The sequence below is a fragment of the Rhododendron vialii genome, chromosome 4a, assembly GCF_030253575.1.
Source record: "Rhododendron vialii isolate Sample 1 chromosome 4a, ASM3025357v1".
In the NCBI taxonomy this organism is placed as follows: Eukaryota; Viridiplantae; Streptophyta; class Magnoliopsida; order Ericales; family Ericaceae; genus Rhododendron; species Rhododendron vialii.
This window is the reverse complement of record NC_080560.1, coordinates 4,727,968-4,742,062: the sequence shown is the minus strand read 5'-3', so window position 1 is coordinate 4,742,062 and position 14,095 is coordinate 4,727,968. Positions and strand designations below refer to the sequence as shown.

The 14,095-nt window shown below is 38.4% G+C and overlaps 3 protein-coding genes across 4 annotated transcripts; 2 read left to right on the top strand and 1 right to left on the bottom strand.

Annotated features, from left to right (window-relative positions):
• The first annotated feature begins 634 nt into the window (after positions 1 to 634).
• LOC131323468 (DNA-directed RNA polymerases II, IV and V subunit 12) lies at positions 635 to 2,897 on the top strand. Its single transcript, XM_058355276.1, has 3 exons — positions 635 to 858; positions 2,054 to 2,146; positions 2,625 to 2,897. Exons 1-3 carry the CDS (start codon positions 819 to 821, stop codon positions 2,645 to 2,647), a joined length of 156 nt encoding a protein of 51 aa, XP_058211259.1. The 5' UTR covers positions 635 to 818; the 3' UTR covers positions 2,648 to 2,897.
• Positions 2,898 to 3,913: 1,016 nt separating this feature from the next.
• Positions 3,914 to 5,416, top strand: LOC131323467 (chlorophyll a-b binding protein 8, chloroplastic). The gene is made up of 3 exons (XM_058355274.1): positions 3,914 to 4,194; positions 4,333 to 4,391; positions 4,647 to 5,416. The coding sequence occupies exons 1-3, from the start codon at positions 4,054 to 4,056 to the stop codon at positions 5,260 to 5,262; spliced, it is 816 nt and encodes a 271-aa protein (XP_058211257.1). The 5' UTR covers positions 3,914 to 4,053; the 3' UTR covers positions 5,263 to 5,416.
• Positions 4,763 to 12,535, bottom strand: LOC131323466 (elongation factor Ts, mitochondrial). Of its 2 annotated transcripts, none has more exons than XM_058355273.1 (9): positions 12,429 to 12,535; positions 10,962 to 11,299; positions 10,683 to 10,855; positions 10,159 to 10,248; positions 9,305 to 9,479; positions 8,908 to 9,092; positions 7,895 to 8,020; positions 7,298 to 7,386; positions 4,763 to 5,734 (listed from the first exon to the last, which is right to left on the bottom strand). In XM_058355273.1, exons 2-9 carry the CDS (start codon positions 11,272 to 11,274, stop codon positions 5,689 to 5,691), a joined length of 1,197 nt encoding a protein of 398 aa, XP_058211256.1. In that variant the 5' UTR covers positions 11,275 to 11,299; positions 12,429 to 12,535; the 3' UTR covers positions 4,763 to 5,688. The 2 variants fall into 2 exon arrangements, with proteins under 2 accessions (XP_058211256.1, XP_058211255.1); XM_058355272.1 differs by having other exon boundaries at positions 10,962 to 11,298; positions 12,410 to 12,515.
• Positions 12,536 to 14,095: the final 1,560 nt, after the last annotated feature.

Genomic DNA, 14,095 nt, shown 5'->3' with positions numbered 1-14,095 from the left:
TTAAACTTAAGCTCATTAAGTTTCAAATTTTTATATCTCACACAGGAGGTTTCTTATCTAGATACTCCTCCGTTCGGATTTAATAGTCCCTAGTTCAATTCTAACCGTATAAAAAATGAGTTTAGTCTTTAAATTAGTAATGAATTTTATATCCAATATGGATCTTGTTTGATAGATCTCAATCAGTTCTACGATAATGTTTTCAAAATTACATAAAACATAAATTACAAGATATAATCGATTGAAAAGTGGCACGAACTCCAAAAAAGACTATTAAATCCGAACAGAGAGAGCATAATAGTACTGTAAAACTGGTGAAAATATATTATGAAATGCCGATTAGATCTCATATTTTGGGATATTTATTAATTTATCCCTATATTTGTAATATTAATAAAATGATCCCTTTGTTCAGGAGTCTATTGAGACGAACATTCATATACGCTTGGATTGAATTCATAATAAACAAACAAAAAGATGTGATTGAGCTTGGCAGCCAAAAATTGAATTGAACTTATGCCGAGCGCGAGTTGTTTGGTTCGTTTAGGGGAGGTAGTTCGGCTGATTTCACATTTTCAAAGAGGGGAAAAAAATACTCCTACTCTACTGCACAAGACTGTCACGTGATCAAGCCACAAGTCTATCACGTGGTCAACACAACACACTGCAGTCGCACCGCGAAGTTTCCTTTAAAACCCTAACGACTTGCCTCTCTCTCTCTCTCCAAATCCTTAAGCGGTGCATTGGCTCTCTCTCTCTCTCTCTCTCTCTCTGATTGAAGGTCTGTATCCGTCGCAGATCCTTGGGCTTCATCATCAATGGATCCTCAACCGGAGCCAGTTAGCTATATCTGTGGAGGTATATACATACATCCAATCGTACATATTGATATGTCCATATGTATATGCGTGTATATGTTTGACCCCTTGTAGCTTGAATCAAGCAAAAACCCTTCTTCCTCGTGTGAATTAGTTATAGTATAATCGGTATATTCTACTCGCAAGTATACGTTTATGGAGCTTGACGCGAGCGTCCATGAGGACAAACTATCGCCAAATTGTGCTCTTTTATAAGATTGGACTGTTCGGCTGAATGAACAACTCAAAAAGATATAGAACAAGTTTTGCATAAACTTTTACCTGTACTTGGCGGACGCAGGATTTGTGTAGGGCCCGAATCACGTGTATTTTCATATTGGTAATTGAAAAAATATTTTTACAAGTATATATTGTTACTCGCGAGGTCTGAAGAAGAACTATATTGTGTGTATGTGCGCAGCCTCAGTTTAATTTTATATATTGTTGCTTGCGAACTCCCCTGCCACCGCCTTTCCTTCCTCCGCCTCCTTGTGCCTCCGACACCTCTATATCTCCCCTGTCTAGCCGCTAGATAACCTCTTCCTCCTCTCTGCATGTACCTACCCCTTTCCCGTTCATGGATATGACTCCTGTGAGCAATAGGGAAGTGGATACCGTCAGGTGCTCTACCACTCCTTTCAATCCTGTTTTAGAGGTGGGTTCTGCAGTAGAGTACACATCGTTTTGATGTCTTAGACCTTAGTGCCACGAATACGAAGTAGGGGAATAAGAAAGTGGGTAATTGGTTACTTATCCTTATCCGGGCTCAACTCTATGTCATGATTTACAAGGACTGGCGTGCAGATACTGGGTGCGGTTGTATATCTACGTATTGGATACCTAATATCTAACAAAAGAAAATACACTCATAGTGGGTGCGGGTGAGCATCTAAGGATTGGATACCCAAAATCCAACAATGGAAGATATGGTGGATCCATGTGAACACAAGAGAAATGCAATACAGTAAACATTTTGTACTACAACAGTACAACTACATACACGGTGTGATGCGCACGTATGTTTAGATGATTGATTTCCAGTGTCATTGTGGACTTTGGGCTAGCAGCCTAGCAACATACAATATATAATTTATGTTTTAAGTGGGTGTGTCTGATACATGTTTGCCTTTTACTACTGATAAAATACAACTCCAAGGGTTGGTACTTGATGATGATCAAGTTAATTTATGTTGTAGATTGCGGGCAGGAGCAAACTCTGAAGCCTGGTGATGTCATTCAATGCCGAGAGTGTGGTTACCGTATCTTGTACAAGAAGAGAACCCGCAGAAGTAAGCTTTTCCTCCCTACCTCATTTTGTTTATTTTGTCTTGTACTGGTAACTTAGTCTTCGAGATTTTGTTCTTGCACAAAAAGAGAACCCGCCGAAGTAAGCTTTTCCTCCCTACCCCGTTTTGTTTATTTTGTCTGTGTACTGGTAACTTAGTCTTGGAGATTTTGTTCATTACTGCTCCAGCTTATTTGTAGCTAGCTATAGTAAGTAAAAAGGATGCATGCAATTCTTGTTCTTGCTTTTGATCTTATTGTCTTGTTATTTATCTCGTCCCCTAAATCTGGATGCGATCTTTGTGAGTTGTCTGAAATTGTTGACTCATTAGCATGTGATTTTTTTTTCCCGTCTTATCACTTAGTTTTCTACGTATTTGCCAAGCGTATCGAACACGAAGTCCCTGGCACGCTACTGTATTCGTTTCAGTTGGCCTAATTTCTTAAGCAGTGCTTTCAACACTAACTGATGTTTTGCTGCAGTTGTTCAGTATGAAGCACGCTGAAAAAGAGACAAGGGGACCAGCCATGATTTCAATGCTGATTATGTCTACGTAGCTGGATATTGGGAAGCTTGTAACTTAATAGTTCTTTGTGGATGTTGGACTAAGCCTCTAAGATTATGATTAAGCCTTTTGCTTGCTTGATTGTATCAGAGATGGGTATGTTTTGAGCGCGTGGAAAAATAACACTGAATGATATTGTGAAAAACAAACATTGGATGATATTGTGGTAATTGGTGGTGGTTTGATCAAATTTTTTTCCCCTTTGAAGTTGATATTACAACCCCATTTTTTCTTTGCTGTTCCAAAAAAAAAAAAAAAAAAAAAACCAGCCCTGCTTGTCAAGTCTCTTGTAGACTTGTAATCAGGGGATTTTTCCTTGTTATCACTTGGAGGCTTGTGCACTCCAAGAAAATGTGTTTGGATGTCGGATTTATGGTGCAAAATCCAGTAAATTTTCTTCTCTCTGCATATATTCCTTAATGAATTCAAGATCCAAACATATCTTTGGTACTGTCATAGTTGGAATGGTGGAACAAATTAAAGAGCATTTGCATGGAATGACTTGGAATGGCTGAACAAATTAAGAGCATTTGCATGGAATGACGTAGTAGTTCGTGAGTTTTAAGGGTTGACAACGAGTTTGGAAGACAAAAATGGAGATTATTGCTAACTGAAGAATATGTTCCTTTCAAATTGCTTCATTTTCTACAGATTACCCAAATCAAAATAACTAAAGGAAACCGATCAGAGGAAGCAATTGCCCATTTATTTGGGTAACACTAACATTGAGCACAAGGTTTCTTCATGCATTCATTAAGTGCAAGCGTATCGACCTGCCTTTGGTTTGTATCGAAAATCAATAAACTTCCCGATTGATTTTAGCTTTTCTTCTTGGAGAGGTTTAAATGTTTTGCGGGCTGAACATGAATCAAGCTATATTAGAATTAGATCGGGAATAACTTGATTCATTTAACAACTATATGTATATGCTATTGTCTTTTTATCTGAGATGCCCTTCAAGTTAAATTGGATGTTATTGGCAGTGATTCATTGTAGTGAACTTGTCACATGAGTAAAAATCAGTGCCAAAAAAATCTTGAGGAAATGAGAGGCAATCTGAATTTCTCCAGGTGTCAAATCCAGAAATATAAGATCAATTTCCAACAAGGCAAATAATATCTCTTATCCCAGTGATTATGCCACTTGTACACTCCTCATTGGACAACAAGACCCTCACCTGATCTGCAAATCAGGCAATCACATAACCACCACAACTCCAATGCTCTCTCACCAGACCCACAAACAAGCTAGTGGCCCTTATTTTCTACCATTTTGCTGCTTGTTTGGTCAAGAATAAGAGCCATTCTCCTTCAGAGTTGGGCAATCAAAACACTAGCACAACAAAAATGGTTACTCAAGCTCTGGTTTCATCTTCTATTGCCTCCTCCGTGGAGGCTACTAGACAGATTCTAGGAGGAAGGCCAGCCCTATCTTCTACTAGGAGGGTCTCCTTTGTTGTTAGGTCAGCAGCTACTCCCCCTGTTAAGGTGGGTCTCTCTCTCTCTCTCTCTCTCTCTCTCTCTCTCTCTCTCTCTCTCTCTCTCTCTCTCTCTTCATAGTGATTCAAGCTATGAGTGAGTTCATAGTGTGATTGAATATGTGTGTATATTTGCTGTGTTTTTCAGCAAGGAGATAGACAGCTGTGGTTTGCTTCTAAGCAGAGCCTTTCTTATTTGGATGGCAGGTAAAATCAATCTCTATTGTTCCTATGAAATTCTTGAGAAGGGTATGCTAATGCTATAAACTCTATATTTTCTCATATAATCATTATATCAAATGCTATTATAGTTCACAATCTAAAAAATACCACTCCCATATTATTGTTGGTATTATATTTGCATATAAATCCAATAAGCATGAAGCATCATTACAATGAGTTGTCTTTATCAAGATTTTGCTGGTAATCGTTCTCCAAATCTCACTATCTTTTGCTTGGTAGCTTACCCGGTGACTACGGATTCGACCCGCTTGGGCTCTCCGACCCAGAAGGCACAGGAGGCTTCATCGAGCCCAAATGGTTAGCCTACGGAGAGGTCATCAACGGCCGGTATGCTATGCTAGGGGCGGTCGGTGCAATTGCACCGGAAATCTTTGGGAAGCTCGGCCTCATCCCACCGGAAACCGCCCTCCCTTGGTTCAAAACTGGTGTGATTCCACCAGCCGGAACATACGACTACTGGGCAGACCCTTACACACTATTTGTGCTGGAAATGGCACTGATGGGCTTTGCAGAGCACAGGCGATTCCAAGACTGGTACAATCCCGGGTCCATGGGGAAACAGTACTTTTTGGGGTTGGAGAAGTACTTGGGCGGGTCGGATAACCCAGCTTACCCTGGTGGACCCCTCTTCAACCCACTAGGGTTCGGGAAGGACGAGAAATCTTTGAAGGAATTGAAGTTGAAAGAGGTCAAGAATGGGAGGTTGGCCATGTTGGCTATATTGGGTTACTTCATACAAGGGCTGGTGACCGGGGTTGGACCCTTCCAGAATTTACTGGATCATTTGGCGGATCCCGTGAACAACAATGTCTTGACTAGCCTCAAGTTCCATTGAGAGAACCCATAATCTCTCTCTTTCTCACTCCCTCTTTTGCGAAATCATGTGCAGACTTTATTTGGTGTATCTATGTGTAACCTGTAAAACAAATGAAGTATTCTGGGTTTGAGACCCTTCTAGTGTTGACATTTCTATTTGGTGTGAGCTTCAACAATGGTTTCCATGATTATATGATCTCTATTCAGTAGAATGGTCTAAAATAACCAGAGTAAACCATAAAAATTATCGAAAGCAGTAACATGACATCAAAATCGCATTATTTCTGTAAACCCTCGATAAATTTTGCATCATATGCCAGATTCACACACTACATCTTTCCTAGAGACGATAACAATATGGAGCAAAGAAGATACTGAAATCCTGAAATAACACATCGAACTATAAATAGGGACATTTTCCTGGATGTTGGTACAATCACCCAAATTAGGCCGATTGAGCCACGGGTTCACGTTCATTTGATGCTTCAAGCCTGCAAATACAGGTCGTGTTAGTACTGAAGATATAGCGGACATCACCAAATCTTTAGGAATTTTAAGCGCCAAAGATGGTAGAGGCCACTAAATAAGCTCTAGCACTTGGCCTCACCTAGGCATCATATAAGTTTTTCCTCTTCACTTCTAGGATGCAACCGAGTGGAAAATATTACCAACAGTGAACTGGTTTGGTTCTAAAATATAGGGAACCAAATAAACAAACAACATTCGGATTAGAAATTAGAAATGTTTGATATTTCCTAGTATTTACACATTGAAATGCAAGAAAATATGTGCTAGGTGCCTTGAAGATCTACGAGTAAAAGGCTCTCATACTGTTTGTAGGTAGAAGCCCAAAAAAGAGAGAAAATGGAGAAGGTGGAAGGAAAAAAAGGAAGACTTCATGTAACAGGCATTTGCTGCAGGACACGTCCTAAAGACAGCTACCATAAGTTATTTCTATCTAACGTTCATATCTCTGTAATGATTAGCATCTCTAGTTCCCTGACCAACTTTCGCATGATTGTGAACGAAGTGCCTCAAGCATGGGAATACATCAGCTGCACAGATTCGATGACCTTGGCAAATAAACACAAGACAAGAACACCAGCTTGATGACCAATGAGCCATACAATGGAACAGTGATTGTAATGTAGACAGTAGACAAGGTCAAGTAATGTAGTACACCAGTAATTGGGGGATTTGCAAGGGTAAAAGAAGATTTTCCTTACTGTGGAGCAGGTTACCTGTGGCATTTGCCAGTCTTTTTGATGGGCTCTATGATGCCCACCATTTCATTCCATGAGAAATGCTTGTTCGCCAATAACCAGAGTTAAAATGTGCAAAATTTCCACTAAATAGGACGAAACCTCTTTTGTAATTTACTTTTGTGTTTTGGGGTCCTTGGGAGGCCAACTCATGGTATACATGAGGAGCCTGAATAGATCCCACTTAATACAAGGCTTTGTCAATCTTCTAAGTCATTTCATATCGTATTGGTTCAACAGATATCATAGTGCAGAGTGGAGACAGCAAAGGACACTTGTATCAGTAGCCAAATGTATCAGAAGGGTGGTAACAATTTCAAGGTTTTAACTGATTCATGATTCAAAGAAAAATGTACTACCAAAACCATCAAACATACAGGAGATGTTGCCGAGGGATTATTGGTCATTTAGACATGGTTTGTTCATGTCTCTTTGACATATATGCTATAGTATCACTACATAACAATATGTAGCAGGATTGTAGATTCAAATAAAAAGATTAATCTTCATGCCGCATACGACTCCTCTCAAAGAGGATGAAACAATAATGAGGGAAACAATAATGAGGGAAATAAATCAAACCAAACCAAACCCAAACCAAATCGAGTCTTAAGTCCCAATGAGGGAAATAAATAAAAGAATATATATGACAAGATCTAACACATTAACAGCTAAGTAAAGCAACAAAAGTGTCCAGGAATTCATTAAGTTGGCCACTATTTGAAGCAACATTAGTCAAACTTCTAATAGAGGAAGATAAGGAAAGAGCTTTAATTAGTTTTTTGTGTTTACCTCTGAATACCTTCACCAACTTCCATTCTGCAAAAGCTCCCAATCTTAACGGGTGAACCCACTTCCTTGGATAAATTATCGAGTAGAGTCTGTTGGAATTTGACAAAAAAGCCAACATAAGAAGACCTTTAAATAACTAGATCTCCACGAATTATTGATAAAACAACCCAACTCATGCTGTCATGCATGCAGCAACATCAAGTGGAACCAGGCGAAAATAGTTCCAACAGACAACAGCTTCAAAGTAGCAAGAAGGAATTAAGAGAACAAAACTAGGTAGTATTGAGTTCAAATTTTGCAGTGTCAATACCACCAGCGGTGGTTGCTTCCCCCCAAAAGGAATAAGAATGGTACTAGAAAACACCTTCACATTTTTGATACATCAAATAAACTAGGTAGCAAAGCATACATAAGATAACCAGCCCCCACGAGCTGGTGGGAGTAGGCAGTCAGTGTGGAAAAAGAAAAGGTAGTCGAAAAGAAAATGAAATGATCGGAAGGCGTGGTATTCTCAGTCTTAACATGATAAAACAATCTAGTCAAATGTTGTCACAACTCCAAAGAGATTTCCATCCACCAAGATGGAGAAATTCTTACCTTCACATTTAAGCTATCGTTCACAACAAACTTTTGCTCCATAAGAACTACTTCTTCATAGTATTTTCGTAAACGACCTTCAACCATTTTCTCTATGGCCATCTGAGGCTTCCCTGTACTTTCAGCCTAACCAAAAAAAAAAACCACATGCAAATTATGAAACCAACCAAAACTAAAGTTAGCCACGAGAACCGATTGAGTCTGTCTCTAACATTACCCTAAATTTCTTTGTATGAAAGAGATGAAGTACTACTGCAGTAAATCAATAATAACTGGAGAAGAACTATACCCAGACAACATTACTTACTTAACGATCCCAAGCTGATTTATACTACAATCAAAACACTTTTAGAAGGCTTTCTCTTAAACCAAGAATGTACCAGCAATCTCAACGTTTCCATGTGTTGGCATGAATGGATTACTCAACAATCAACTATGTAAACATTATTTCTGACACTTAAATCTCAAACTAAACTCTTTGGAGATACAAGACAATGGATTTTTTGTTAAGCAATCTCTCTAAAAATAAAACCTAATGGATTGAACAACCCAGTTGCTAGAAGAATTCTCTATGATATGATCATACATCTCATAAGTGTGTGGAAATAATTGTAGTACTGATTCTAATGGGCGAAAAGCAATGAAAATGACAATGATACAGTAATATTTAGGGTATCTATGTCATTTTGTGTCCTTAGTGTTAGAGGGGCTATAAATTGGCATCTAGAGTCCTCATTAGGTAGTTTTATCATTTCAAAGAATAGACTATCAAGACACAGACCTAGAGTCTTTTGTACCCCTTTATGGGAATTTCACTCTCCAGTTTTCTCAATGGGTTTTTTTTTTTTTTTTTTTGCATTAGACCAAAGTATCCATGAGGAAATTCATTTCATTAGCTAAATCGATACTTCTTCCTTCAGGTGAATGACATTCTGGAAACCAAAGAACAGAACTCAATTTGTGATGGAGGCTCAAACAAAACTCTATCAAAATATAATACTACCACAAAGTACCTGAGACTTGAGAATCTCACGCTCATTCTCCAATGCATCAGATGACACATGATCCCTAGTTAAAAACAAAGGCTTGGCAGCGACTACATGCATTGCCAGTTCTGAACCAACACGCTGGAGAGAATCCAGTGAAGCATTCTTATCCTCTACCTCAAAAGATAAAATTCCAGCAATACGTCCCAAACCTGCATTCGGAAAGCAAATTTGAAATCCATCTTTCAATGAAATCCTCTCCGATGTGCAAACTGCTAGGTTAGAAAGAACATCAGGATTCACTAATAACAGTGCATGCAAAATGCGATCTTATGCAGACACAAAAGACATGCATACAAACATACTTTAAGCAAATAAAACAATCTTCAAGCCATGGAAACTGCAGATTTCAGAAATACAATACCTGGTTGAGGGCTTGTATGGAGATATGTTGAAATGATACCCTGAGAAGGAGCAGACATTGCGAAACCCCTTCTAAGTTTGACATTCTCTCCCATTATTGCAGCCAGTTCTGCAATTGCAGTTTGAACTGTCTTTTCACCACTTAATTTAGGATGGTCAAGATTGATTTTCAACTCCTGTAAAGTGAAAGGAATCAGAAGAGGCTATTCAGGATCCAAAGTAAGATTGATATTCAATACAGGCGCAACACGTTTGAGAATTCGTTGAACCAAGTAAAAGTACAAATTAATTGTTTAATGACCTTAACATGTCTCAGTATCAAGAAACGCTGCTGAAAATGGATCACAATGGTCAAATAGAAAGAAGTTGAACCCCACTCATGCAAGAACATTGACATCAAAACTAAGGAGCTGCTTAAAATTGCTGAACCAGTTCTCCAAATTCTACCCGAGACATTAGATACGCCCAGCCTGGACATTTACAACATGGTTCAGGGGAAAAACATTTGACACAATGACATGCAGCCTATGCTTATTCATCCTCCATACAACAAATAGTTAGGAGATATTGAAGATAATCAGCAAGGACTGGGTTGCATAAGTACGAAAAGTAAAGACAGGTTGACAATAGTTAAATGTTGCGGAACAAGTTTCGTAGGCAAAAACATGGGTTTCCTGAATTTTAGTTCCCCGAGCTGAGTCTGGAGCAGTGAAAGAAGCTAGTCTCCCACAAATTAAAAAGTCGCAACAAAAAATAGAAAAAAGAATAACAATTGCTTTTGCCAAGATCAGCATACATGAGAGTTAGCTTCGCTCTTATAAAGACCAAAACATAGATGCCAGAGAGAATTGTTACCTCCAAAATTTCAGCCCTAACAGGAAATGCCCCGGAAACCTGCTGAGAAGAACTATCAACCAGCAATGCTAACTTTGCCAGTGATAATGCCTGCAAGAACGATGATTCAACAAGCATGAGCACACATCATTTTAAAATTGCAGGAAAAGGAGCTCGGTAGTCGTCACACTATGAAAACCACAAGTTTAGATGAGGACTGTGTCAGTTACGTATCTCAAATTTGGCAAGTTGAGGCTCACAAATTCCAAGTAGGTTTATCCACACATTTAAATGAGTAGGGTCTAGGTGCCTATCTAAAAACCTTGGGGGGTCACTACAGTTTAGCCTTGAAGATTTGAAATACCACATATCAGTGTACCACGCTTACATGTTAGTCAGTTGAGGTTTCCATAATTTGCAGAGTTATAAGCTTTTGCATTTCCCTCTAAAATTCTGAAAGTGACAAGTGTTTCTGTCTTCAGGTTACAAGATAATGGTTAGAGTTGGACACTAAATAGTATGCAGACAATAAGTGTATTACTAACCAGGTATTGAAATATCTCATTTCTTGCAACAAAGTCTGTCTCGCAATTAAGTTCGATGACAGCAACCTTGCTTTCATTCTGGACCAATGCAAGCAAACCCTCAGCTGCAGTTCGAGATGACTTTTTTGATGCCAGAACCACCCCTCTTTTCCTCAGGTCCTTTTGTGCAGCCTCTGCATTGAATCACTATATTGTTAAAGCTTGGATATTGAAAAACAAAAGGCAAGAGGAAAATAGAAACCAGTATTCAAAACAAAGAAGAGAAATAGTCGGACTTGCCAATGTCCCAATTGCAATCAATCAAAGAAGACTTCACATCTTTTATGGGAGCACTTGTTCTTTCCCTCAGCTGCTTTATAAGACTCATCTGTTCTGAAGCAGGAATTTCAACCGCATATCTCCTCAAAAACATTCCAAAACCATGGTGTGGATAGGCATCGTTAGAGGAAACTACAGTTCTAAAATCTCCAGCTTCACAAATGGATCTTCCTCTGCTTGCCCAAGTAGAATAACTATTTCTACAACCTATCGGGCTACTCAGCCTCTTAAAAATCATCTCCATAGGACGTTTCACACCTTGGGAGAAAACCATCTCAAGATTTAGTGGTGCCTTAACCTATAAAATTCATAAAAGAGAACTTCTTTAGTGTAGACATCAGACAAATGGACGTGCATACGAAATGTTTCCCAACTCAGCTCATCAATAAGAACTAAACCCTAAAACCCCAGAACACGCGGTACAGGACCAAACATGACTGAATAAGCTTAAAAAAAAAAAAAAAAAAAGTCACTATCTTGCTTATCAACAAAAACTTCTTTAGCATAATTTTTGTAAGAAACGATCGTGTATATGAGATGTTTCTCAACTCACTCATCAGAAAGATATAAACCCTAAAACCCCAGAACAAATGGTACTGTACCAAACATGACTCAGTGCTTTTTGGGCTTCTTTTGTTTTGTCCTTATTCAAAAATTTCCCGCATTTGTTAGTTTTGCACCAAACTTTTGTGTATTATTGATTCGTCTCAATGAGAAGAATCGGAAAAGTACAAATTTATTACTTTCACCCAAAAAAAAACGGAAATAATAGAAGTCATAATTTTGTTCTTTTCCGATTCCTCTCATTAAGATGAATAATAAACAAGTGTGGCCAAATTTGGGTAAACACGAAAAAAATCTGAATAAGGACAAAACAACAAAAAAGCCCAGCCCAACAAGCCAAGGGGAACAAGGGCTGAGTAAGCTTGTAAATATAAGAAGTCACTATCTTGTGCATCAATAGAAACTTCTTTGGCATAGATATTATACAAGTTCTATCGTGTATATGAGATGTTTCTCAACTCAGTCATGAATAACAACAAAACCTAAAAACCAGTATCACGCGGTACAGGACCAACATGACTGAATAAGCTTATAAACATGAAAAAAAACCACTATCTGGTTAATGAGTGAGATTCCCTAGAAAATGGGTAAGCCTCAACTCCCTCCGTGATCATTTTACTTGACAATCACTTTACATGCGATTAAAATTTGCGTAGGAATCCTTTAATGTTATGAATGACAATTGGAACAGCTTATCTGTACATTTGTAAGTCTTCAAGGCAATTCATCGAACATATAGAGGGCATTCAACAGGGAAGAGAAGAGCAAATCTAGACTCAAATTGTACACGCAAAAATGCAAAAGAACTTAGAGGGTGGGAAAATTGATAGCGAGAGAAATCTGACCGGTGAAGGTGAAGGTGAAGGTGAAGGTGAAGCTTTAAATCGACCGTTGAAATGCGGAGACGAGAGTGAACAGAAAACAGACGTTTCTGCTAGTACTGGTTTTTATGTGGAGAAACCCAAGTTGGGGGAGCTTCTTTAAAATGCACATGCTACTGTTTATTGCTTTGGTCCTTGAAAAATTATCAACTTCATCCCTGAACATTTCTTTTCTTTCAAATTAAGCCGTATCTTCAAAAACTTAACTCAATGTTGTCCTTGCTGTTTAGGGCTGTAAACGAGCCGAATCGAGCCAAATATTAGAATACTCAGATTCGTTCGTTAAGTTTTTTAGCGAACTCGAGCTCGAGCCGAACTCAATGAAAATTATGACGAGCCAAACTCGAACCGAGCTTGCCCAGGTTTGGGTCGAACTCGAGCTTGTTTGTGAGCCTTAACGATTCAATAATATCATATTTTTATGTTCTTATATAGGTCTAAAACTGCAAATAAAATTTTCATTATGTACATAAATATGTTCATATACATATAAAAAGATAAAAACATATACATAAGTAAATTTTTAGTAATTGTAAACGTTTAGACTTGTACAAGTTTTAAAATTTTTACTATATAACTATATAAAATCCCCATGATACACATATACTTCAGGTTCGCGAGCCTAATCGAGCCGAATACTGTTGCGTTCATGTTCGGCTCATTTATGAAACGAGCCTAAAATTGAGGTTCAGGTTCGGTTCATTTAGTAGACGAATCGAACTCGAACGAGCCTTTACCGAGTCGAGCCTTGAATAGTTCACGAACGGCTCAGTTCATTTACAGCCCTATTGCTGTTAGAGCTGCAAACGAACCTAACTGCTCTCATGCTCAGCTCAGCTTGGCTTGGTTCGTTTAGTAATCGAGCTGAGCTCGAGCTCGAGTTTTAGTCTCATTTACTAAACAAACCGAGCTAAACCCTCAAAAGCTCGGTTTGGCTTGCAAAAGCTCGGCTCGTTTTATAGGCTCATTAGGAAAATCAGTCAATCTCTGCTCGTTTACAAGTGAGCCAAGTGAGCTCGAGCTCGAATTTTGGGACTCGTTTAGTAAATGAGCAGAACTCGAGCACTATAAAATTCGATTCATTTGCATTCCTACTTGCGATTAATTGATGGACAAATCCTAGCATAAAACCACCGGTTACAACTTGATAGCACGAAAAAACACATAACACCAGCAACGACAATAACTGCGACAAAATCAAGCAAAGGGCTTTCCAATATGCCTTCCGCAGTAAGTTTTTTTTTTTTACCCTTGTGCCTGTGGTAAGGCTCTGTTTAATTTTCCTTTTTTTTTTTTTAAATAAGTTCCAAACAGAGGTGAGAGAAAAGAAAGAAAAGTTACGGAGTAAAATTTTTTCCCTGCAATTGTTTAGATCGAAGAGAAAATAAAAGAATTTAAGTTTTGTGAATAGTAAAATTTCCCTCTCATTTTCCCCCAATTTCCCTTTCATTTTAGTATTTCCCTCACTATCACTTTCTCTCAATTCCAAATAAAGCTTAAGTTTTTATACCTCGATTTTGTTGACAGTAACCATTTTTGCGTTGCATTTAGAAGCTCCCTCTAAGTTTTTTTTTTTTTTTGGGAAGGCAAGAGGGTAATTTCACCTATCAAACTCACTTAGGCAATTGCTGACTAGGGAGAGGTAGAGTG

Excerpts from the sequence above, each read along its gene's own strand:
- LOC131323468 (XM_058355276.1), top strand. The coding sequence starts at position 819 with ATGGATCCTCAACCGGAGCCAGTTAGCTATATCTGTGGAG. Across the intron at positions 859-2,053 it reads AGTTAGCTATATCTGTGGAG|ATTGCGGGCAGGAGCAAACT; the intron begins GTATATACATAC and ends TTTATGTTGTAG. Across the intron at positions 2,147-2,624 it reads CAAGAAGAGAACCCGCAGAA|TTGTTCAGTATGAAGCACGC; the intron begins GTAAGCTTTTCC and ends GTTTTGCTGCAG.
- LOC131323467 (XM_058355274.1), top strand. The coding sequence starts at position 4,054 with ATGGTTACTCAAGCTCTGGTTTCATCTTCTATTGCCTCCTCCGTGGAG. Across the intron at positions 4,195-4,332 it reads CAGCTACTCCCCCTGTTAAG|CAAGGAGATAGACAGCTGTG; the intron begins GTGGGTCTCTCT and ends TGTGTTTTTCAG. Across the intron at positions 4,392-4,646 it reads CTTTCTTATTTGGATGGCAG|CTTACCCGGTGACTACGGAT; the intron begins GTAAAATCAATC and ends TTTGCTTGGTAG.
- LOC131323466 (XM_058355273.1), bottom strand. The coding sequence starts at position 11,274 with ATGGTTTTCTCCCAAGGTGTGAAACGTCCTATGGAGATGATTTTTAAG. Across the intron at positions 9,480-10,158 it reads TTAGGGCTGAAATTTTGGAG|GAGTTGAAAATCAATCTTGA; the intron begins GTAACAATTCTC and ends TTCACTTTACAG. Across the intron at positions 8,021-8,907 it reads GTGAGATTCTCAAGTCTCAG|GCTGAAAGTACAGGGAAGCC; the intron begins GTACTTTGTGGT and ends TTTTTTGGTTAG.